Source organism: Rhopilema esculentum, chromosome 11 (assembly GCF_057945365.1).
Source record: "Rhopilema esculentum isolate cy_ngs chromosome 11, ASM5794536v1, whole genome shotgun sequence".
In the NCBI taxonomy this organism is placed as follows: Eukaryota; Metazoa; Cnidaria; class Scyphozoa; order Rhizostomeae; family Rhizostomatidae; genus Rhopilema; species Rhopilema esculentum.
The window spans coordinates 6,209,416-6,233,288 of record NC_142825.1 but is presented as its reverse complement, the minus strand read 5'-3'; the positions used below and the strand labels follow the sequence as shown (position 1 = coordinate 6,233,288).

The 23,873-nt window shown below is 36.5% G+C and overlaps 3 protein-coding genes and 1 long non-coding RNA gene across 5 annotated transcripts in view; 1 reads left to right on the top strand and 3 right to left on the bottom strand.

Moving 5' to 3' along the window:
• LOC135693337 (E3 ubiquitin-protein ligase UBR4) overlaps window positions 1-6,754 on the bottom strand; it is a 93,121-nt gene extending 86,367 nt beyond the window's left edge. The window contains exons 1-8 of one of the 2 annotated variants that reach the window (XM_089111565.1): window positions 6,567-6,754; window positions 4,313-4,410; window positions 4,083-4,183; window positions 3,356-3,561; window positions 2,565-2,762; window positions 1,847-2,099; window positions 1,280-1,467; window positions 458-701 (exon numbers count right to left, since the gene is read on the bottom strand). In XM_089111565.1, the coding sequence (XP_088967691.1) occupies window positions 458-701; window positions 1,280-1,467; window positions 1,847-2,099; window positions 2,565-2,762; window positions 3,356-3,561; window positions 4,083-4,183; window positions 4,313-4,410; window positions 6,567-6,712 (1,434 nt within the window). In that variant the 5' untranslated portion in view covers window positions 6,713-6,754. The remainder of the gene's footprint in view (window positions 1-457; window positions 702-1,279; window positions 1,468-1,846; window positions 2,100-2,564; window positions 2,763-3,355; window positions 3,562-4,082; window positions 4,184-4,312; window positions 4,411-6,566) is intronic. The other variant, XM_065211781.2, reaches the window with a different exon arrangement.
• A 974-nt stretch (window positions 6,755-7,728) lies between these two features.
• Window positions 7,729-8,807, top strand: LOC148958959 (uncharacterized). The gene is made up of 3 exons (XR_016144322.1): window positions 7,729-8,551; window positions 8,584-8,687; window positions 8,724-8,807. It is a non-coding gene; the product is annotated as an uncharacterized LOC148958959 (long non-coding RNA).
• Window positions 7,960-15,521, bottom strand: LOC135693342 (uncharacterized). The gene is made up of 3 exons (XM_065211786.2): window positions 15,200-15,521; window positions 14,059-14,365; window positions 7,960-12,488 (listed from the first exon to the last, which is right to left on the bottom strand). Exons 1-3 carry the CDS (start codon window positions 15,215-15,217, stop codon window positions 10,309-10,311), a joined length of 2,505 nt encoding a protein of 834 aa, XP_065067858.2. The 5' UTR covers window positions 15,218-15,521; the 3' UTR covers window positions 7,960-10,308.
• A 1,811-nt stretch (window positions 15,522-17,332) lies between these two features.
• Window positions 17,333-23,826, bottom strand: LOC135693344 (uncharacterized). The gene is made up of 5 exons (XM_065211788.2): window positions 23,134-23,826; window positions 22,357-22,714; window positions 21,029-21,457; window positions 20,352-20,644; window positions 17,333-19,505 (listed from the first exon to the last, which is right to left on the bottom strand). Exons 1-5 carry the CDS (start codon window positions 23,149-23,151, stop codon window positions 19,056-19,058), a joined length of 1,548 nt encoding a protein of 515 aa, XP_065067860.2. The 5' UTR covers window positions 23,152-23,826; the 3' UTR covers window positions 17,333-19,055.
• Between the last annotated feature and the right edge of the window lie 47 nt (window positions 23,827-23,873).

The following is a 23,873-nucleotide window of genomic DNA, read 5'->3' as shown; positions in this document are numbered from 1 at the left end:
AAATAGCTGCACAATATATTATCATTTCCTGATATCATCACTGAACGAAAGAAGATGCGGTTATTTTAAGAAAGCAAAATTGCTAGCCTTAACATGGTTTTGGGTGGCTATGAAAACTTCGACGTACGCAAAAACCATAAGCTTTTTAGCTATTAAATAGTCGCTTCAATTTTGCATTGACAGGTTAAAACATACAAAAAAATCAACAATTTATATTCTACCAAAAAATAGAAATAAAGAAACAACCCAAACAATTGTTTTCAAAAACACACCCTGTTTTTATATTCCAAACTTATACAACCATAAACTAACAATGTTTTAGAACAATAACGCAGGTAATTTTTGTTTACTGGTTCATACTAAATGACTTTGTGTAAACAGAGAAGACAATAAAACTTTAATGTAAACCTGTCTAGTACTAGGGGTATTTGTACCGGATTTTATAAGAACGACATACCATGGAATACGAAGCACGAAATAGATTCCAAAGCAGCTGTGGCAGATTATTCCTAGCCAAGAGCCACTGCATTCTTTGCCAGGCAGAGCACTGGGTGGTTATCGACAAGTAGTTTATCGTGTGGCTTTTCTCGCTTGAGCTCCCTTGTGGTAAGCTCTCCAGCTCTAAGTCTTCAATCAAGGATAACATCAGCGTGACGACTCGCGAAGCCATTGTCACTAGCATAATATTCAGACCAGAAAACCTGGAGAGATACAAAAGGAAATGAAAAAGAAAAGTTGAATTCAGAAATCTTTCGAAAAAAACTGATTCTGCATGTTATGAGTAGTTTCTTAAAGAAATAATACTGGTTTCATACGACCCTTCTGTAGTATTCACGTTAGGCACAAGTAAGACCCCCTTCTAAGCTACTGCTGTTGTTGTTGTAATTACATATATTTAGTGATTACAATAGTCCAGACTGCAAATGTATATACTGTTTGGTATAGACTGCAATCAGTGATTTTCTAGTCTAAACTCTAGATACAGGCAGGTTACAACACTTAGAAGGGGGTTTTACTTGTGACAAACGTGAATACTACACCTTCTTCAACCAATGAGACTTGTTGTAGCCATTAAACTTGTAGGACAAAAACAATTGTATCAAATGTGAAAGAGAACATTAGCTTATTTGCTTTTAGCAAAACAAAACGATCTAATAAGAAAAGTCCTAATAATGTAAATAGACAATAACTTGACAACTACCAAAATTGAAGCGAGTTTATGAAAAAACTGCTTCCTTGAATCGAAAAAATAAGAGATTCAACAAGAGATTGGTCATACCATTTCCATTTCCGGGAAATCACTTTTGCTTCTTCCTTCCCAGAAACGCTGCTTCTCTTTGCAGCAAGAACAAGTTTGAATCCACTAAGAATGGCATCGGCAACAATTGCTTGCACATTCTGATAGATAGCACCACCAAATCGCGTTGATGAATTCACAGCCGTTAGTACAGATTTGAATATGGACAACTAGAAATTTCAATAGAAGTCACTAACAAACGATGAAGGCACATAGAGAATAAAACTGTAGCTAGTCTCTTTAGGAACAGAGCATTGACAGACGACAAAAAATTGACCATTCGATAATTGTTGGCATTACTAGTAGAAATTAAAATGGTCTTCTCTTGTGCTCAGAATAGCATTTTGATGGTAATAAATTGTTTTTAATTTTTCGAAGCAAACTATTACATTTGGCAATAATGATAACTTAAAGCTGAGTTCCATAGTATTCCAACACTCCAGTTCCTTACAAATTGATATATTAAAGCCAATATAGAGGTAATTCACAGAAAAGATATTCTGACATAAACGAGTATGATTTCAAACAAATGAAGGCTCGAAAACTAACACTGGTTTCCGTGGCCCTCCATGTGTATTTTCGACACAGATCCTCGAGAGAGATGCCTTCTTTACGCCCGGTCTGCTTCACCTCTTCCTCACAGATGACTTCATAAGAGCCAATAGAAACAAAGAGAGTTGCCTTGATACATCTGCAAACAAGCGAGCCAAGCCTTTGCAGCTCCTCTGGCTTCACCGCAATGACACTTGGGATATTGACCATACTGTTGATGGCTACGAGTTCCTCAGAAAGGTTTTCGATTCTTTGAAAAAAGAAGGTTGTCAGTCATGAATGCAAAATATTCATATTAAGTAACGGTTGATGCAAGATCAAGAATCAAACAACGGAAGATTTAATGGACAGAAATTTTTAAAGCACCTAAATTGATAATGAAATAATTAAAATCAAAGCAGCTTCTAAAGACAAAACTATTTTGATCACACATCTTATAGATACTGTACAAGATACACGAAATAGTGAAACTCTTAACATAAAAACATATATGTACGTCTTTTTTATCAATGCTATAGAATGGAATGATAGTAAATCATTTAGAAAGTCGAAGCTAATTTTGGTAAGATGATGCTAACTCTAGTAGCTTGCTTTGTAACAAGCAGCATTCTAGCCAATGTATCTAGCTACTTTATTTCTGCATCACAAATCATATGGAAATCCTTTTGGTTAAGAAACTACAATTTAAGCAAATATTTATTTTGTACTAACACACCTTTTGATATTGATAGAATTGATATCTGAGGATTCAGGAGAACTCTTCTCATCAAAATAACAGTGAAACAGTGTCAAAGTGGGTAGACAAAGTGCAAACTCGAGTAGAATCGAACCCCCATTAAGACTTCTCATTGCCTGGCGACAATAGATCTTGTATGTGTCTTGCCATTCTGTCCCCTGGTTAAGAGTTTGTTGGCTTCAAGAAATTAAAAAAGTATCAAATTTAACTTTACAACAAGCACAAAACTGAAAGTAGAAAGTTATTTGCAATTCAAAGGCATAATAAGATTGTTTCTTGTTTTAGTTATGCAATTTTTACTAAATAAATAAAAATCAAACAATCTTTTGGTGGTACAAAACTTGAAAATGGCTTTGAAAAAAGCAAACATTTGAGTAGACTAAAGCTTTTCGTCTGACACTCTTCAGAGTTTAAATTGTCAGAACATAGATCGAAAACTCTATGCTAGGAAATATATATACCCAGTTTTGGATCGAAATAGGCCAATCAGAAATCAGTGCTACTTGCTTATTAAGAATGTTACCAATGGAGTCCTAAGGTGAAAACGGACTCCTTTTGTCTACACAATAGCGGTTTTTCGTGCTTACATAGATATATTCCAAAACTGCTAGATGGAACGATGTGGTGATTGCATATCTGTGACATAGACTTTATTCTATCTTAGATGAATTAGGGCTGTGAGAAAAACTTCAGTTGAAAAAACAAGCTGCCTTGAATCAAATGTTTTCCCAGTTACTTTTCATAAGTGTCTCTATTTATTAAACTCTCACCTTCGCTGTAAGATATGAAGTGGTATTTGACTTGGAGAAGTTATTAGGCCAAATGATGATTTCAACTGCTTTGCTGTTTTTGTTGATTTTTGCAATGACTTTGGAATTGTTAAGGTATCATAGGAGTTCGCAATCAGTGTAAGGTCCTGTTTTTCCAAACAGCCTCGTGCTAAGCAAATGCCCTCAACTATTCTGATTAGCACCAACTGTAAAAAGATATACATAACATTGTTTTTAGAATGAACAACATCTGAAGGTGCAAATGTGCATGGATTAAAAACTTCAAATATCTTGAAAAAATGCGTGTTAGATTTAATATTAGCTCTAAAACATAAGAACATTGAACTGCTGTCATTTAACAAAACATTCAATATCCTTTTCTTCTTAAAAACAAAGAATATGAAATCATTTGACTAGCAACAGAACTTGCCTGATCAAAAACCTTAAGTATATTACACACAGAGAGACATTGTACATGAATACAAAAAGCTATAAACTCCATATCTATATGCATCAATGTTAGAATACATCAACAGCAATTTATCATTAGAAAAAGAGCAGAGCCTTTAAGATCATTAATAAATATCACTGTAATTATTTTTGGTCCTACTTTCATTTGAATGGCTGAAAAAATGGCAATGGAACTAGACCATGTTGTGCAGTTATTTCTATTATAAACCTGTCATAGAACTGTTAAAACAGACAGTCAAGGGTTTTGACAACATACCTTTGAAAAAAAAGAATGGGTCTTTGTACTGTGGATTCTGTCCAAGCAATATCTGAGAATCAGGTCTGCTGCTTTTAATGTCAAGTCAGCAAACTCTTTGCCTATGGGTGAACAAACAGGATATCAGCTTGCTGTGATGTTGAGAAAAAAAATCCACATATTGCAAGGTTCTTATATGTACCCTGTGAATTAGTGAAGTATTAAAATTGTAATCAACATTTGCCACTCACATGATTCAATCCAGGTGCCAACCCTGTGGGCTGCAACTGACAGCAACACAGAGTAAAACTTGTCATCCTCCCCTAAACTCTCTAGGATTTCATTTTCCCTATGAAAAAAGAAAATTTCACTTTACAGAAATGAAACCAAGACAACAATGAGCTTTTGACACATAAAAAATTAATTTGAGATGCAGGCCTAGCCATAAGACTTTTAGCACAGAAGCAGTAGATAGATCTCCTAGTGATTTTCAGGAGAGCTATTTGTAGATAGATAAGAATAGAAACAATAAGGAAAAATCGATTTCAAGGACAACAATTTGCCTTAAGAGCAATATAAGAGAGCAATCTGTAGCTCCCCTCCAACATTTGAGGAGCACCTGGAGGGGAGCAAGAGCCGTGGCTCTCCTCAAATGACCAGAACTGGAGATGAGATAATTTGCTTCACAATAGATAAATGCTTTTGGGTTTTTTGCATACATAGTGACACCTTTCAAATCTGAAAAGTGATGATAGATAACACTTCATCAAATACTTCAAAGTATGAATAAGTCATCATATAGGACTCTTCAAACCCTTAAACTTTGTCTTAATCATGCAGGAACCTTAAAAGTCTGGAAATAGAAAAGCATAACCAATTGTTTTCATTGCAATATGAAGGCCATAATGGGGGCATGGATTCAAACATTTTATTTTCTTAACTAAATAATCATGCATGATAAAAGGAAAACTGTAAAGGAAAGAATCTGTTAAGAAGGGATTTTCAGAAAAGCTAGGCTAATCAAGGAGACAGCACTCCTCAATAAAGGTTTTCAAAGATTAAAAAAATTTATAAGAATTTTGAAATATATTCAAATTTGAATTGTTTTTACTTTCAGATGCATGCAAGGCTAAGGATCTAAACTAACAGCTTAAATGATCCTCTTTAACCCTCAATACATTTGCAGGTTGTGAAAATTCAACATATTATGCTTGAGCCAATATGAATCCTACTTGCAACTTGCAACTTGAGAAGTCCAAGTGCTCACAACTACAGACAGCCAAAATCATACATTTTCAAACAAGGGTTTGTTGGTTTGCAAAATTTACAAAACTGCCACCTGCAGAAATCTTATCTATTTTTTATTTTGTAAACTCAAACTCAAAATCTAAAATCTTTTGTAGGTCTATTAATCCCTTTAAAACCAAAATGTGCACATAACCAAAATGTACAGTTTGTTAAAAATTAAAAGTTACACCTCTGAAACCCCCGGTCTGGATTTCATGGCAGTTTTCGACAAGATCTCGGGAGTGCACAAGCTATTACCTGGGAGTGAAAAAGTGCATTTGTGATAAGTGTGCACATTTGAGTGTGCATCAAATTTCTCAGTGATTCTTGAGTCCGACACTTTTCCTGTTTACATCAATTTTACATCTCTGGGAAATTTATGATTTAGAATTGAACTATGCTTACCTACCACTACCATCAGTGGCCGTTATTCAAATTCCTAAAGATTTGGAAAGTAAAGAGATAATTTAAAAAATAATGTTTAAAAAGGCCAAAAAACACGTATTCTGCAGCCAATCCAAAGAAAGGGGTCACAAAAATTTTCTGCTCTCTTGGCACCCATTTCTCTTGGCACCCTTTTGTGCACCCATTTCTGCTCGCTTCCCTTGCAAGGGTCCCTTCCTTTTTCAGTTTTGCCTCAGCCCCACTGAAACTTTTTGCCTGCCCTAATCCAAAGTGGATCATTCAATTTAGAATGACACACTTTTTTCTAACCTCAGTTGGAGACAGATTTTAAAAAGTCATTTTACCATATTTGAAAAAAATTTCTGATTTCTATGGTCACATCCAAAAAGACGCCCAAACCACGCCCGTCTTTTGGGTGTGCAAGAGTGCACCCATTATTATACAAAATCTCTCGGGAGTGCAGCTGCCATGGAATCCATACTGGCGAAACCCCATGTACAGAATACTTGTTTCAAATAGCACACATTCAACATCCCTCCATTCAGCATCCAGAATACTGTTAACACACATTGTATCATGATGATACGATCATACTTTCGTTATCATCAAGGAGTATTTGATATCACGAAATAAGCTTCTCTATACCCATACCTCCCAAAAAAACCTAGCACGGTTAAGTTCAAAGCACAGGTCAGGAGTATATATGAACATTTGTTTAATTCTGTTTTTAAAATTTCCCCTTCTTCCTGGAAGCCGCCTGCGAACTTTAGGCCAATGGATAACGCTAACCTAGCACACAACCTAATGGATTACCTTTCAGTTACTGTACGGAGGAGAAGCTCGAGGTTCTGGATTTGATCTTCTTTTGCTGAACTGTTTGGGTCTATCAACAATTGAACTTTGTGCGTAATTAAGTCCGCTTCTAGGGAACTAGAACTTTCTTCTTCCCCTTCAGCCATACTGTCGGTCGGCAAGATTCGCCCTGAGTTTACGCTTTCGAAGGATTGGCCTCGTCTCCATTTCACAAAAGATGGGGTTCTACAAGGCTCCAATCCCATAGCAAAAAGTTGGATTAGTGTCATCGATATATTTTACCCTTTTCTAAGACAGAAATATTAGGATCCACTTTTGTGAATATGTAAAACCTGACCATATAATTGAAATGAAATAGGTAGATTGAAACTCAAGACTGCAGATGGAGATGGTGGTCTTCAGACGGGGACATTATTCCTAGAGAACCGCAAATGGGGCCAAATATGACACAGGCACGAAGCCAAACAGATTTTAGGAGGAGTACAGCATTGGTTTTTGTTGACAAAAGGGCGTGCCTCATTATTTGTGGGTGTGGTCATAAGATAAGTGTTTACGTATTTAAACAGAATTAATCTAAAAATTAACCGTGTATTAGGTAGTCATAGATAATTCTACTAGAATTAAACTCTTGCATCATCTGTTTGTCATTACCCACATGGAGTGATTAGCGCCGATTTCAGAAAAGAAACAAACCATGCAAACGTAATATAAAAATAAATTCATCGAAAATTTTTTATTCTTAAGAAAAAAAATATGTTATCCAAAAGAAGTAGGGGTAATGACAGATTGGCAAAACAATTAAAGGGGTCTGTAAAAAGAAAACGTACACAATGGACCTGTCTTTGAAGCACGAGATGCGCAGTTCAATCGAACATTCGGTGAAAATCTTCCTAGACATTCTGCTAGACAGCTTTGAAACCGGGAGAAAAATTTAAAAAACCGGGAGACCGGGAGAAAGCAGTCAAAACCGGGAATCTCCCGGCTGAACCGGGAGGGTTGACAGGTCTGATCATAGTCTATTTTAGATCTATACACTTGTTAGTCCGTTTACGTTTGCTCTGACGAAGCCCCGTATGCCGGGGCGAAATATTAGCTACCTTTTGCGTGTTGTCTCTTTACTTCAATTTTTTGCCCACCATGTTTGCCACATTTTCTTAACTAAATATTAGGGAGGCTCTCATTTATTAGTTCATCTTTTGAGAGAGTTCCTCCTTAAGAAACTCCCCATATCACAACTCTGCAGTAGTTTTATCGTAATATGGTAGTTATTTATGTCAAAATGTATCATGTAAAATTAAAAATAAAAATGAAATGAATGAATCGATATCAAGAGAGAGACGTCTTAGATCTCATTGATCAATGTGAAGCATTGAAAAGAATCAACTGGTAGAAATACTAGCAAAATGTGAAATAATCTGCATTCTAAATCTTACATTGGAAATTCATAAAATCATTATTTACACCAAACAATATATCAAAATTAAAATATAATCTAAGCTTTTACACAAATAACAGTTCTAAAATCGAAGTTCCAGGCAATATAATTACGATTTCTAGAACCTAATGGCTTCAAATTGGATACCAAGGATGGAAAATTTCCAGTCACGAATGCCAATTCGTTTTTATCAGTTTAACGCCATTAATTTCAATCTTTCGCAAAGATGACGTCATTATCAGTTTCAAATACTCGATAGTTTTCGTGACAAAAGAGAAGGCTTAGCAAAAGGGTAAATACAATATTATGGAGCTCGCTAATGAGCTACAAAAGGGTAAATACGTAACAAAATAATTATTCTAATAAAAATTATCAAGGAAACAAAGGACAAAAAATAAGCATTACATCATAAACTACCAATACTTTTTATAGAAATGTGACTTTTCATGACTGAAAAATTTATACGACGACATTGTAAACATGCTCAAGATTTGAATAAAAGCTGCTGTCTTATAACTTCGCAGAACAATCGAAAACAATATCTAATTGGGTCCAGAACTAATGGGGTCCATAACTAATGAGGTCAAGAGCTAATGGGTGGGGTCCATAACTAATGAGGTCAAGAGCTAATGGGTGGGGTCCATAACTAATTGGGTCAAGAGCTAGTGAGGTCCATAACTAATGAGGTCAAGAGCTAATGGGTGGGGTCCATAACTAATGAGGTCAAGAGCTAATGGGTGGGGTCCATAACTAATTGGGTCAAGAGCTAGTGAGGTCCATAACTAATGAGGTCAAGAGCTAATGGGTGGGGTCCATAACTAATTGGGTCAAGAGCTAGTGAGGTCCATAACTAATGAGGTCAAGAGCTAATGGGTGGGGTCCATAACTAATGGGGTCAAGAGCTAGTGAGGTCCATAACTAATGAGGTCAAGAGCTAACGGTGTCCATAACTAATGGGGTTTTTAACTAATGGGGTCCATAACTCATGGGGTCAAGAGCTAGTGAGGTCCATAACTAATGAGGTCAAGAGCTAATGGGTGGGGTCCATAACTAATGGGGTCAAGAGCTAGTGAGGTCCATAACTAATGAGGTCAAGAGCTAACGGTGTCCATAACTAATGGGGTTTTTAACTAATGGGGTCCATAACTAATTGGGTCAAGAGCTAGTGAGGTCCATAACTAATGAGGTCAAGAGCTAATGGGTGGGGTCCATAACTAATTGGGTCAAGAGCTAGTGAGGTCCATAACTAATGAGGTCAAGAGCTAATGGGTGGGGTCCATAACTAATGGGGTCAAGAGCTAGTGAGGTCCATAACTAATGAGGTCAAGAGCTAACGGTGTCCATAACTAATGGGGTTTTTAACTAATGGGGTCCATAACTCATGGGGTCAAGAGCTAGTGAGGTCCATAACTAATGAGGTCAAGAGCTAATGGGTGGGGTCCATAACTAATGGGGTCAAGAGCTAGTGAGGTCCATAACTAATGAGGTCAAGAGCTAACGGTGTCCATAACTAATGGGGTTTTTAACTAATGGGGTCCATAACTCATGGGGTCAAGAGCTAGTGAGGTCCATAACTAATGAGGTCAAGAGCTAATGGGTGGGGTCCATAACTAATGGGGTCAAGAGCTAGTGAGGTCCATAACTAATTGGGTCAAGAGCTAGTGAGGTCCATAACTAATGGGGTTTTTAACTAATGGGGTCCATATCTAATGGGATCAAAAGCTAATGGGGTCCATAACTAGTGGGACGTCTGGTGGACACAGCTAAAGAACGTTGGATTATACACGATTGATTTTTACTTGACAATTTCTAAAAATTACACCAATGATTTGTGTCGAGTAAAAGTAAATTTCATTATAAATTCAATCCCTTGATACAAATTGCCAATGCTATATATTGACAATAAACAATAATACTGTCCAACAATAAATTCAGTTCTTCTGGCTTGATTCTATTCCGATTAAAAAACATCATATAAAAAGCAAACATACAAATCCACCAAGCGTACAAAATGAGTTCTAAAATGTAGAAAAGCAAAGGACATTTTTAAACAAGGTAAGGAAATCTGGGCAGTCAAATGATTTCGCCAAGCGACAGTAACGAAAATGTCAGATTAAATAAAGGAAATTTTACTGCTATATGAAAGTAAAAAAATTCTGACTTTTAAAAGAGCAACTCGTGGTTAATGTATCATTTATAATCAGTCTATTGCTCTACCTTCAAAGTTTCTGACAGCCCAGGGCAATATTTACATTAATACCCGTTCTTTTTTACCATTAGGTCGACCAAAGGGAAGCATTTTATGCGTCAGTCTCTAGGATTGGCATATATAGCTTCTTGAACCTGTCTGCCAGAAGTAACAACACCACCTACAGGATCATAGCCAGGAATACGCATATTACCGTCCCTTAGTTCAGAAACTTCACAGTATGCAGCTTCCTCTTGGTGACAGCCGAAGTCGATCTGATTTGAGCTACTCTGACCACCAGCAAAAGGGGACACAGCATAGGTAAACTGTATGTTTTTATTTGGTGCTTGAAAAGGAGCCCTTGCTGCCATTGGAAATGGCGCGGCATTCCTCACAGCATTAACCTGACTAGGCGTATCGTACAAATTTGCATCGTTGTTGAAGGCAGGGCGAGGTGTTGGAGTATCATATGCATTGGTTGGGGCGAAACTTGATGCTGGAACTGCAGCCATCGGGTTTGGTGTGTCGTAAAGGTTTTGATCGAGCTGTGACTCTGCTTTTTGACTTCCGCTGTGGAATGGCGAGACTGCATAGACAAAACCCATAGGCTGCTTGGTTTCTGATGGCACTGGGAATCTTGGAGCATTATTAGTTGGAACATCATATTCACTTGACAAAGCAAATTGTGACTTATTTCCTCCTCCAAATGGCGACACTGCGTAAAATGGTTCAACGAGCTTTTTCGATGAGTTTGGTGGGCTGAGAGGCGATGTTGGTGTTTTCGGCTGAGTCGAATCCTGAGACTCAAAATTTTTCTTTAATTGTGAAATTAGATTTTCCCTAGCTCCATTACCCACTGACTTTACCTCTGTCTGCTGTGTGTCTCTTTGAATATCAGTGTTTGCATTGACATCACAAACGTTGGGTTTTCTCGGTGGTTTCAATGGTATTGGCTTCTTACCAATAGCTGGTTTCCCGCCAGCTGGCGTTGGCTTAGCAATGGGGGCCCTGCCAGCTAGATTTGGCTTTTGAACCTCCTCTGGTGATCGGGGGCTGGGGGCATGTTGCGCCGACCAAGGGACTTCGTAATCTTTTGAAACTTGCTCTCTTTTGCTTTCATCTAGATTTTTTTTATCGCTTGAAAATCTTAGAGCATCGTAATTGTCATCTGTGATGAGAATTGGCTCTGGTCTGTTGCCTCGATGTATAGCAGCACCTTGATTCCCTCCTAACTTGTCATAGGTACCATCTTGATCATTCTGAATGACAGAACCATCGCTTGAGCCGGCCTGACTGAGGACATTGTAGGTAGTACTATCATGGTGAAAAGCTGCAATCTTTTTTCCTAGATCTGTGTGAAGTTTATTGTAAAGGCTATCTTCGTCTGACTTTTCACTATTCTGTCGCACTAGATTTGATTCAAATACTTTCCTTCCACTTGCAGATTCTTCTAAAATATTTGAAGATGAATGACTTTTCTTAGGACTTTGCCCTTCAAATTCTAGGCGCGAGTACATATTGTTGCTTGATTCTGAGCTGCCACTTACACTGCCTGAGCGCTGCAAATTTTCTGCACTATTGGAACGTATCAAACCAAGGACCTTCAAAGCCTTGCTGCTCGATGCGGCACCGGATCGACTGCTTTCTGACATTCTCGTTTTGTTGAATCGGCTGCACTGCTTTGCCCTTGCTAGCTGCTCATAATCTGTAGGGTCTTGCCCGCTTACTGGTTTCTCGTGTCCAAACTTCAAATGACTATAGCTTCTGCCAGTATCCTCAATGGTTGGTGGTGATCTTGAAATTTCTTTGGGTGAAGGCGGAGGTGATGATGTGCTGCGTTTCTTCATCACAAATCTGATTCCGTCTCCCCCACCTGTTATATCCATGAACGGGTTCTGTTTACCCCCTGTAATGTTTAGCGGCCCTGAACTTTGGCTGTCATTGCTGGGAGATGACATTGCCGCAAAACTAGATGCTAGATCTGTTTTTGATTCTTGCTTTGAGCTCATGCGTTCAGCAACCGATTTTCCTAAAATCTCAAAAATATCTTGACCCTCCTGGGTGAAAAAGCGAAACACCCCTTCGCCAGTGGCAGCCTTGCGCCCAACCTCCAAGAGAAAAGAGCCGGGGTGACACTTGTATCGTCGAATACAGTTGAATGGCCATGAAATAGGAACACTTGATTCTAATATAAGCAGGACTGTTGACGAGGTTATTTGCAGCATGCAAGGCTCGTTGTTCTTTAGCCCCATTTCCAATGATTTCTGTGTTTCTTCTATCGCTACACTATATGAGCGAACTAAAGGGAGAAAAAATACAAAATTCAAATGACTAGCTACAAATTTTTTTGCAACAAACTGGAAAGTCGGAAAGAAGATGTGAACGGGAGACCAACCTATAATGGCCAGAACAAAGAATAGAGATATTGTGTTCTTATGTGGTTAATATTATTTCAATACACAGCAGCTTCCTCGCAAACCTTTAAACAACCAACAATGTATTACTACTGATAAAAGCGACCACAAAGTAAACCGAAATTTATTTTGATCAACAATGTATGTAAAATTAAAATTGAAATGCGCATAAACATTAAACCTGTGACTCAGGATTGTCTTGTTTGTCATGATTGCCAGATTGCTAATTTTAACTACTTAATGAGGAAAGTTGCTAGACAAACGAGCCTTAGGCCCTCCAAAAAGATCTTGAAATATATATCATCTATAACGAAAAGCAAAAATTTGAAACTAAATAATTTTCACAATTTTCTGGTTTTAATACCACATTTATGAAACATGGTGTTTCTTTAAGTTTCTTTGGAAAAAACTACAATACTTTAATATTTAGTATATAGTTATGATCTTGGCAAAGCAAATTCCTCTTTTTAGAAAGCCATAATAATGATTCCTCTTTCTAGTATTTAGGGTATTTTTCTATAAATTCCCTTTGTTTAAACAGTACAATATTGACTACATTCCTTAGACACAAAAAACTGAATCTTATATAACAGTTAAAGTTGCATACTGTTTGTTAGTGTTTGTATGCCTCTTTGTTGCTAGTTTATTTGTATCTGCAGGGGCATCGAGAGAGGAAAAGTATTGAAAGGTGAAAATGGGGAATAGGGGGGAATTTCACCTCTGGATCCAGCAAGAATGCTTTATTTTACAGTAATATCACAATTTTGTCCAATTATCTCACAAAAGATGTAGGTTAATTTGAAAATATAGCCTATGCCATATAATGACTTTGGTTATAGTCACACCAAATGTTGCTTGAAAAGCTGTGACAGTAAGCTGAATAGGACTAAAAAAGGGGGGCTTTATTGAACAGTTTTCCATATTTGGGTCCAATTTTATATGACCATAAATTGAACTGAGAAATTAAGTGAAGTGACTATAAGCAGAGATGACTGTAGCTGCTAGGGACCTGATCTGGTAATATTGCACTATGAAAAAAGAAATAGGTGACTAGCTAAAATACCTGTGAAACATATCAAATCTTCAAGAATCTATCACGTTTAATATAAACCACTTTACATTTGGATTGGATCATAATCATTTTTTAATCATTTTACTTCAATAACAAAGGCTTCAGGAATCTACTGATAAGCAACATGATTATCATTATATATAAAAATACACAAAACATTGAAATTTGGTTGACAATTCTCAGGTGTGCACAAGCATGACCACTATTCTAAGAAACATTAGAACCCAAGCCAATTTTTCTGGAGCTTGGATGAGGCTAAAATTGGCTCATTTATTGGTATCAGTTTGTTTCGTACCAATGAATGAGCCAAATTTAAAAAAACCCTTTACAGATTAGCCCTTATAGACAATTTAACATTTATCAAGAACAACTTAAATACACACCAGAGCTGTTCTGCTGCAGAGCTTCTATCCATTTTTCTCTTAATTCATCTGAGGCTGCAGCTAATATGAAGAAATTATCCATTGTTTTAACCTCAAAAGTGAGCTTTTTCTTTGAATCAAGTACTTTGTAGGCTGCATAGCCTGAGAACAATGTAAGTACCCCTTTTGGCTCTTGCTTCTTCCATTCTTTGTCTTTGAAATATTCAAGTGTTTGAGTACCACTTCCCAGGGCTCGTTTCAGGACAAAATATCGCTTTCTCCACTCTCTCTTGATCTCTTCAGGATTCAAACATTTTTCCAGGTATCCCTGAAAAACAAATTACAGCCATTCTGTTAACTGAAGATTCTTATAGCTACATGTTAAGAAAAATTATATTTTCCAAAATAATGCAGTTCAATCTTGTTCTTGGAATCCAAATACAAGCAACATCTGGCTCATGGTCTGTGATTAATTATTTATTTATTTTCGGTAAATAATTTATTTCTGTATTTCTGTTACTTTGAGATTATTTATTTTCTGTAATTTTCCTTTGAGATCAGGATTAAGCAGGGGAACTGGCTGAAAACAGGGGTATGGTCAAAATTCAGCAAAAAGGGGGGCTTTAGCTCCCAGCCCCAGGTTCTGTCATCCCTGTACAAGAAAACTGTCAAATTTACATCAGTCAAAGGACAATCAAAATAAACAAATTTTGCTCTAAATATAAACTTTGTTGAAATTAAATTAGGCCATTAAATACCTGTCAACAGTTGAGACCAAAGGTCGCATGTAGCAGAGTTCTTCGTCGAGAACGAATTTTGTAGCTACAATATTCAATATTCTTTTTTTTTTTGTTTTTATAGTAAGAATCTCTGGCTGCAATTTTGTTTTGCATGAAAATTGTAACGAGAAATTCACTTAGAAAAATATATCAGGCCTAGGGTTATATTCAGCAGATTCGATTTTGGCAGCCTGTTTCACAGTTTGGGGGTGATCTAACCACCCAGTGATAGTAGATAGTACTTCACGTCAAATTCTACTATCGCTTTACAACTGTAAGAGGTCGAGTGAAGGAGGTAAAATCTTTGGCTGGATAGCAGAACTCACATGACAAGTAATGACTTCATCTTGTATGAGTCAAATTAAAACGAGGAAGTAGCATACCTCATACAAAACATCCATACTTGTAGGTTGGACCGTCAAACTTCAAGTGTTAAACTCTCTCATTGAAACTTAGGAATCAAGTACCAGTTAAGCGAAATGTGTCTTCCTTGTTACAATTACTGTGATAAATCACATTCCTCAACATATATTCATCTTTTGTAAAGATCAGGCCATCTCAGAATAGTCCTCCACGAAAGAATTGTTAACACCCTAGCAAGAAATGTCTGGAAAACATCAACCTAACTAAAAGGAAGCAAGTGACATTTGTTTGGTTTTGTCATCAATCGGGCTTGTAAAGGAAGTGAAGTTATTTAGCGCCGGAGGAGGGCTGGGGGCGAATACACCTTTCAACCATGTCACAGAATCGAGATTTTCCCAACATTCGGGGGATAGTGTGGTGGAATTACGATTTTACCCGGACAAAAATAATAAAAAGCTGTAATTTGGCACATAGGTGATGTCGCTAAAACCACATTATGTTAGTCTCTTTTTTATTTTATATATAGTGAGTCTGGTACCCAAGGTATCTGTGTCATAGCCCTCCCCTCAATCATATAATCGACTCTTTTGAGCCGAGTAGCGAGATTTTTGCTGTTTTCAAGCGACCGTTTTGGAATCGTTGGCCGTTCTAATTGGACAACCAAAGCAATAAAACTTTAGGTTATGGCATCACTTACAAGTCTGGATAGGTATAAGTTTCAGAAACAATTTTGAAAAAACTTGACGGCAGTTGATATTCCGAATGGTTTCAAACAGGGTGACAGGGAAAGTATCTCATTTTCCTAGTCCTCGCAAGTCAAATAAAACGTAATTTTTTTGAAGAACAGAAATAAACCAATGTTTTGATGAATATCCAACCACTAAGCATTAAAACCGACTCTGAGGGTGGCGCCTTGCACGATTTATAAACTCAAGTCTACATCGTGGTTAGAGGCGGAAATTCGCACTTTCTAAAAATTACCTCACTTTCGGCGCAAAAACCGACTGCAGACTTTGAAAAAACAGTGTAGCAGGTATCGAAAAAATGAATTAGCGGCTGTTTGGGCCAAAAACCCGAGATTTAAAAAGTTCATTTTTAAATTGAGGGAAAATTTCGTTTTTGCCAACATTCGGGGGGCTGAAAATGTTCTTGAAACAACTTTAACCTGTTGGCAACTATAAAAAAAAGTGTAGCAATTTGTGTTCTATCGATTAAACTTCAAATTGTATTTTTACCTTTTTTCTGCGAAAAGTTACTAAAGGAGAACTGAGGTGCGGTTTCGGGAAATTCGAGATTTTCCCAACATTCGGGGGACTAAACATGTTCTTGAATCACTTTCAACCTCTTGCAAACTATAAAAAAACAGTGTAGCGGACCATTCCTAATTGATTCAAATTTAAGTCGTATTTTACAATTTTTCTGCCAAAAGTTATTAAAGGAAAACCGGCGGGCTGTTTTGTTCAAATCGTCATAGGTAATAAGGGCGTGGCGTCATGGTTCCCACGTTGGCCACCGAGCCCAATTAATCATCAGCCAATAGTTACTTGCTTTCTGGATAAAACATTTTGCAAAAACACAAAAAACAAAGATCACAGTTTTTTTCATTAGTAACTGCAACTGCATTTGTGGTTGCTTAGTCATTTCATCACATTTTAATTTCTTCGTTTATTTTTAATGTAAACTACGTAAGCACTTTTACAATTAAAAAAGCTAATCGGAGGTCTTTTGCGGTAGTCTATTCGGTTGGTCTACCCCCTTGTTTTGTCACGTAGCAAATGTTTATTTGTGCAATTAAGACACCGTGAAGGAAATATCTTGCTGAAATACCTCTATACAATTGTGAAGTTAAAAGGCTTGGCGATTACATTGGTTTAAAATTTAATGGAATCCTAAATCTGGCCTCCAAATGCTCTTCAACAGATCAACAATCGAATATTTTGAAGTTGGCAATCAATAACGGCTATCTAAAAATATCAAGATGAATCCTGTAAACGTGCTTGAAGCAACTTCAAACAATGTGTAATCAAAACAGGGTTAGCACTTTATTACTATGCGACCCCTTCCTAGCCATGGGTCCTGTGTTTATCAAGCAACACAGAGAAACTGGAATCAAAAGATGCAAAAAACAAGACTAAAAACAAAACAAAAAAGAAAACTTAACAGAGAAACAGCTATAAAAATATCATTAATGAAAAATTTAAGAAAAAATATTCACACAATCATTTATTATTGAAACAAATCATTTGAATTATTAGCTTGACAATCAAATTTACATATCCATTCTCTCGATATCATTCTCTCGATATCCAAACGACGATAAGATTCATCGCCACCACAATCCAATGTTTATGGCATACTGCAATGATTTCTTTGCGTTCATTCTATATACCGAGAAAAAATTACTTAACTCAAGATACAGAAAATTTATTTCTAACTATGAGGACTTTATAGGAAGCCTTAATCGATTAGGCAAGAGTGCGTTAGAATATGATCGTTGACGTGCTAAAAGTTGTCAATAGGTTTTACACAATGTTACATCTATAACAGCACGATATACAATACAACTTAAGTTAGTTTTCAAACGTGATGGCTTCGTTACTATAAAAATTATCAAAATTAATAAATTATCGCAGTTTCAGGAATAGAATTTAGGTTAATTAGAAGAATTGAATACCTTAAAATGCCTTTGCCTCGAGCTACATTGCACGTCATTGAATCAAAAACTGAATATGTCGCCCACTGATCTATGAAAACGCGCCCACTGATCGATGAAAACGCGTAGAATGGGGTATAATATCTGTAATTTAAAGTGAATCATATCCAAATGCAAAAAACTAGTCAAGCAATAACAGAAGGTGAAAAGCATATCCGCGTATAAATTTAAAATCATTTAAAACTTCTAGAAACAGAGCGTATCAATTCTAAAAAGAAACCCCAGTGCAAACAAAATATACAAATCATGAATCATGCTTTATTGGCTTTCAAATATTAAAGACATCTTCTCTGCCGGAAAATAAAAAATATTCCACAAGCCCAAAACTCAAAAAATAAAAGCAACGAGCTTTAAATATATTCTGCAAGAAGGATCTTAATGTAACGAAATCATATCCATTTATACTTGATCTGCAAACTCATTAACAATTTTCTCAAACCAAGATACCTTCTTTTATGTTATTGTACTTCCCGAAGCTTTTATATTTCCACGAATTTTACGAACTCTCTTCAAAAATACACTTACGTTTAAAAAGTACCCGGGCATCTTCAAAATTTTGAAGACTTTTATGGAATGAATTTGAAAGGCCTTTTTTAATCCTTTCTTATTAAATATGAATGAAAAACAATTCAACAAACTTTTCATAAAATATTGCTTAAGTTTTGGAGGTTTTCGGGTATGCCAATGAAATCGAAAAAGATCAACTGAAAATTTTTTGTAGGACTTGAAACATCAACGATTTCGTTTAAAAAATTGAAAGAAAAAGCTTACAAGAAGCTGGGGAAACGAGAAAGGTTGTTGAAAATTGCAGCAATCACGACCATATACTTAACAAATTTTCAGTTAATTCGTAAGAGTCCTATGGTTTTCGGGTTACAATTCCAGAGAGAAGGTTTTTTACCAACTTGCCAGCAATTTATGAGGATGCATAGATCCAGATTGCATAAAGAATGAATCCCTCTTCTATACAAACTTCCGTTGCGAAGACTAACCAAATACCACGCCATAATTAGTTTGCCTAAGTGCTCCAATACTTTTTAAAGGAAAGCGTAGTTTTGATAGTTTTGTAAAAACTAAATGATGACAGGTAGATGCAAGCAGTTTAACTCCTTTCCATTAAACCCCATTTCTTCTTTTATCGTTTAAAAGATAAGGTGCTTTATTCATGTATTTTGGTATTCAGACTCTTGATTTGACAAACTCCTTTTCACGAGAACATCACCAGGCTTTGGTACAGGTTTGGAGATAACAGGCCCGTTAACATTTGAAGATTTTGCCCTGGGTGAAGGGAGAGGCGGTGGCTCATCTTGCAGGGAAGACGACAAGGCAGTTCGTTCTCCGGTCGTCCTCCTTTGCTTTCGGCCACCGGTGCTGTTTTGCCGAGACTGAAATGCATCTTGGTCAGGTGGGCTAGAAGTACTCAAGCATGCCATTTGATCAGTTGCAGATGAGAGGCTATCACAACGTTCACTCAGAAAACTGTCATCGTTGGGATTATGCGAGCGCTCAGGGAGGTTTGGGACCGATGGTTCATGTCTTGAAAGCGGCCATGCTCCGAAAGACTTGCCAGGTTCACTATCTGCACTCGGGAGGCGAGCAAAATGACCAGGCCTCTGGAAAAATAATAAAAAATCAAGAAATTGTATTGTTTCAACCATCTATGGTACCTCCCCCACAGTGAACATATCATTCCAGTGCATTTATTAAACAGAAGAGCTATACATTAACCATCAACGAGCCAGCTTTTATAACAGAGTTTTGTGCTCGCTGCTTAGCAAACAATTGATTAACTTAAAATGTATAGACAGTTGTTGCTCATAAGCCTCCATGAAACGTTTTTTCTTTATGGTTTATCCTGCAGTTTTCCAATACATCAGCACAGTTGTAAATATTAGCAACCCTGAATAATGTAAAATATTGGAAAATAATAATAAATAATCTATTTACAGTTGGCAACGAGATCTGGCATTAAGCTAATATAAGCCAACTATTTACCATGAATATGAAAAGTAATTCTTTTTAAGAAGTCTAAATGTACAATGAATGTTTTTTACAATCTACAGCTGCACTCGAAGTTTTTTAAAGATTTAATGTTTCGTTTAAAAATATATAGTGACTGGGACTCTTTAATTTCAGTGGGCAGCTTTTGCCATATTTTTGGCCAATAAATCTTATGGTTTCTGTGCCTTATGCTGTTGTTCTTGCACCAGGCAAAAGCATGGTGCTCTTTACAAATAATGCATGACATCATTTTCCATGGCCCCCAAGCGCTACAACACTACCAGATTTTGGTTTGTTGGCATTATGAATGTACTGAAAAACCTTCTGACCAAAAGATTTCCTAAAAAAATTTAGATTATATTATTGATAGAAAAACAAAACTTTCACTTCATTCCTTTGCAAATACGTTTTTCATAAGCATTTCAAGTAAATTAATCCCAAATATTGGTAATCATTACCTGGGCTGCTTGGTCTGCAATACACTGGTCAAGATGGTCATAATTGTTGGAGGGACCTTTGTCTGGCCTATCGATGAAATTATATCCAGCCTCATCTACCATGTCTTTATAGCCCCAGCTACCTGTTCTATTCAGTTGATCATACGAGCTTGGAGGACAGCTGTCCAGATCATCTGGTATGGGCCTAATGTCTCCCATTCTTGTCAAATGGTCATATGATGGAGGGCGGTCAAAAGAGACTGCCATTGGTTTACTTGAACCTTGGTGGGAAAGCCTTGAATAATCTGCATTATCTTGGAAAAAACAAATAGGACTATCAAATAAATTTATCTCTAATTGGCTCACATTAATCACTTTTCTTGTTGTTAACCTGAAATAAAAACGCTGTCTCTGCTTCATTATGTTGTTGAAATGCATTAAATCAAGTTGATTTCTGCATTTCAAACAACAACGTAAAACAAACATCAAGAATGTTGCGTTCTGGCATTATATGGAATAACTGAAAAACATTTGCAACAATTATTCCCATTTTTGAGACTTTTATTACTGAAAAACATGAACGTAAGAATATTTAGTTTTTTTCTCTTAGCTGCCATTATTTTTGTGTCTTATTCAAGCAAAAATTGTTTAGCTAGCTCATTAAAATTAATAATGCACATCTATCTGTGAAGACTCACCTTCAAAAGCATCATTTGTTAGCTCTCCGAGTATAGAAGAATGCAGTTTATCATATGCAAGCACTATGTCATCATCAGTCACTTCAGGTCTGCTACCTGCAGGTGTCAAGTCAGCCTTAGCCGCCAGCCGTGCTGACACAAAAGCATCAATAGCATTGAACATTTTCTCATCCTCTCCTTCATATGTGAAAAATGCATATTTCCCTTCACCCGTTGGAGACCTTCTCCCAGCCTCAAAGATGAACTGGCATGTACCAGTGCACTCATAGTTCCTGATTGTATCTAAAGGCCACAGTGCAAGCACTGATCTTGATTCTTGCAAAGCCAAAGTAAGTCCCCATTTTGAAAAATGAAGCAGACATGGCTGGTCTTTTGCTCCAATTCTTTGCAGTTGTTTTGTGTTAGCTGCTTTTACATTGAAAGCCGGTCCTGAAATAGATAAATCCCTGCATTACAGAAGCAGAAAAGAGCATAATATCCAAAACAGATTTTTTCATAATAGAAGAGCACTAACAATACAAAAAAATTCTGGGCCCTGTAGAAGCCTTTATTATAAACAACAGTTAAACATAAAATTTTATGCTTTTCTTCAAATCAATTTTCCAATTTTAAGGATTTAACCACAAAATCTTCAATCAACTTATTATTTGTTATCAATTGTAATATACTTCACCTGGAAGTATTATTGACCACTTTGAGATAAAATTGTTAACAATTATTCTAGTCAATGTGAAAATTATTCTGATAATTTTTGGCCATGCAATGACAATTCTTCACAATGAAAATTAGGGAGGAGTGTGAATGAAGCCTAAGGGAACTTCTACATACTGATAAGCCCCTATTACCATTACTATGTATCTTACTGGGGTGTAGGGGAGAGCATCCCAAGGTTTTCGTAATTGGCAAGCCAAATGCACATCTGCAGGCATAGATTGTTTATTGTATCGTTTGAATAATTTATTAAACGCTATCTATCGTATGAAAATGGCACTTGAATTTTATTAAAATAACAGTGTACAAGGTTAGAGATACATCCAAATTTAACCAAGTCATTTGAAAGTTGCAGCAAATTTAGGAGCATTAAAGGCAAAACTTTTAATTATTCTAATTAATTATTATAATAAACTTGAAAATATTTTTATGTATGGGTGACAATCTCAATCTTCGTCATAACCTCTTCCCAATCTGGCCCTGCTTGTGGGCTAAACGGTTTAAGGGAACTTGATTTAAGACTGTCGTTCTTACTTACAAAGCTGTGTACAATGCTTGGGTTGACTGAATGAAGAGTAGAAAGCTACTTGAAGCTATGTGAAGAAGAAAAAACAAACCTGTAATTGAATAGCTTAGCTTTGTTTGCATTTGTATCTGAATGACCCAGAGATCCAAAATCTTTTGGTTTTTGGCTGCCAAAAACCAGTTTTCTGTTTCATTGCTTACTTGGAATGCAAATTCTCTTCCTTTGAGACCTGTCCTTTTGGCGACTTGATACTTTGGAAAAAGATCAAGTACCTTCTTTGGTTTCTGCTTTGAAATGTTATCCTCTTTATCAAAAGCCATTAGCAAAATTTTATCTCTGTTTTGTTCATCTCTTCTTAAGACAAAATACTTTTTCTTCCATGGCTTAGTGATTGTCTTTTTTAACCAACCTTTAGAGCTTGTTTTGCTAGCAGATATGTCTAGCCATCCCTGATAAATGAAAAAACTAAAAAACATTAAACATGTTTCTTTTTCTAAACAAATTCTTGTCATAAGGAATGTTTAATTTAACTTTAGGAAAATTATCATGTCCACTGAAAACTTCAGGCAACCTTAAACAATTTGAAGATACTTAGACTGGTTTTTTGTCTATGTTAATGTATGAACACTTGTTTATATGCACAGCTGGTGTTTTGATGCTGCTACATACTTGCCCTTGAGACTGGAGACAACAGATGAAAACAAAGTCTCTAACAATGTAAAATAATGCCGTTTTTATCGAGCTTTAAGGGTGTTCATAGGAATACTTGTACGTTTGTTGCTGAATCAAAAAGTTTGATTTGATTTGCATCTGGATACAACGTAAAAATTGATGGGCCTAAGCCTAAAATTTGCAATATCATACTTACCTGGTGAATGTCCTCCATCGCTAAACTTATTTTTTCTGAGCACTCATGGAGCAGTTATTGGGAAAGATTAAATATACATTCATGACTCCAACTTTTCCTCATTTTCCGCTTTCAAGTTAGTCTTTTTTGTCTGTCACAATTGAATGAAACAAGATTCCTGTCGACTTCCGTTAGCTCCTTCGCATCATAGCATCTTCGCTTTGACAGAACTGGGCCAGTAGTTTAAAATTTATAAAGAATAAGGGATAAAATTAAAATTACAGTGTTAACTCCTTCCTGTGCACCAACTGTTCATTCGAAGTGAAAAGCAAAATTTGTTCTCAGTTGTTGTCAAATCTAGCAGATCTCTTCTTCAACGAGAATTTGATTCTAAGGCCACATCTACAGAAAAATGCCACGCCCATCTTGCGGCTAATCTTTTTTCCTGTACCCTTCCTCTAATGAGATTTATTTGCAACAGCACTGAACACTAGTAAAGGTCTTATCAAAATCTCTTTGGGGTATCCATCTTACTTCTGCAAAAGATGTTTCTGGCATAAGAGCAGTAGCAACCACTTGCTTTTATTGATATCAGCCATTTTGAAAGTAATGTCCCAGTAAGCCAAAAATGTCACGAAAGCCTGAACAAGACATTGTCGGGCTAAACCATACTGGAATAAAGGGGTTAGTCAGGCTTTATTGCTCAGCGTCTGCTTGCAACACAAATTTTCTCTTGAACTATGAAGAGCAAGCAACAATGT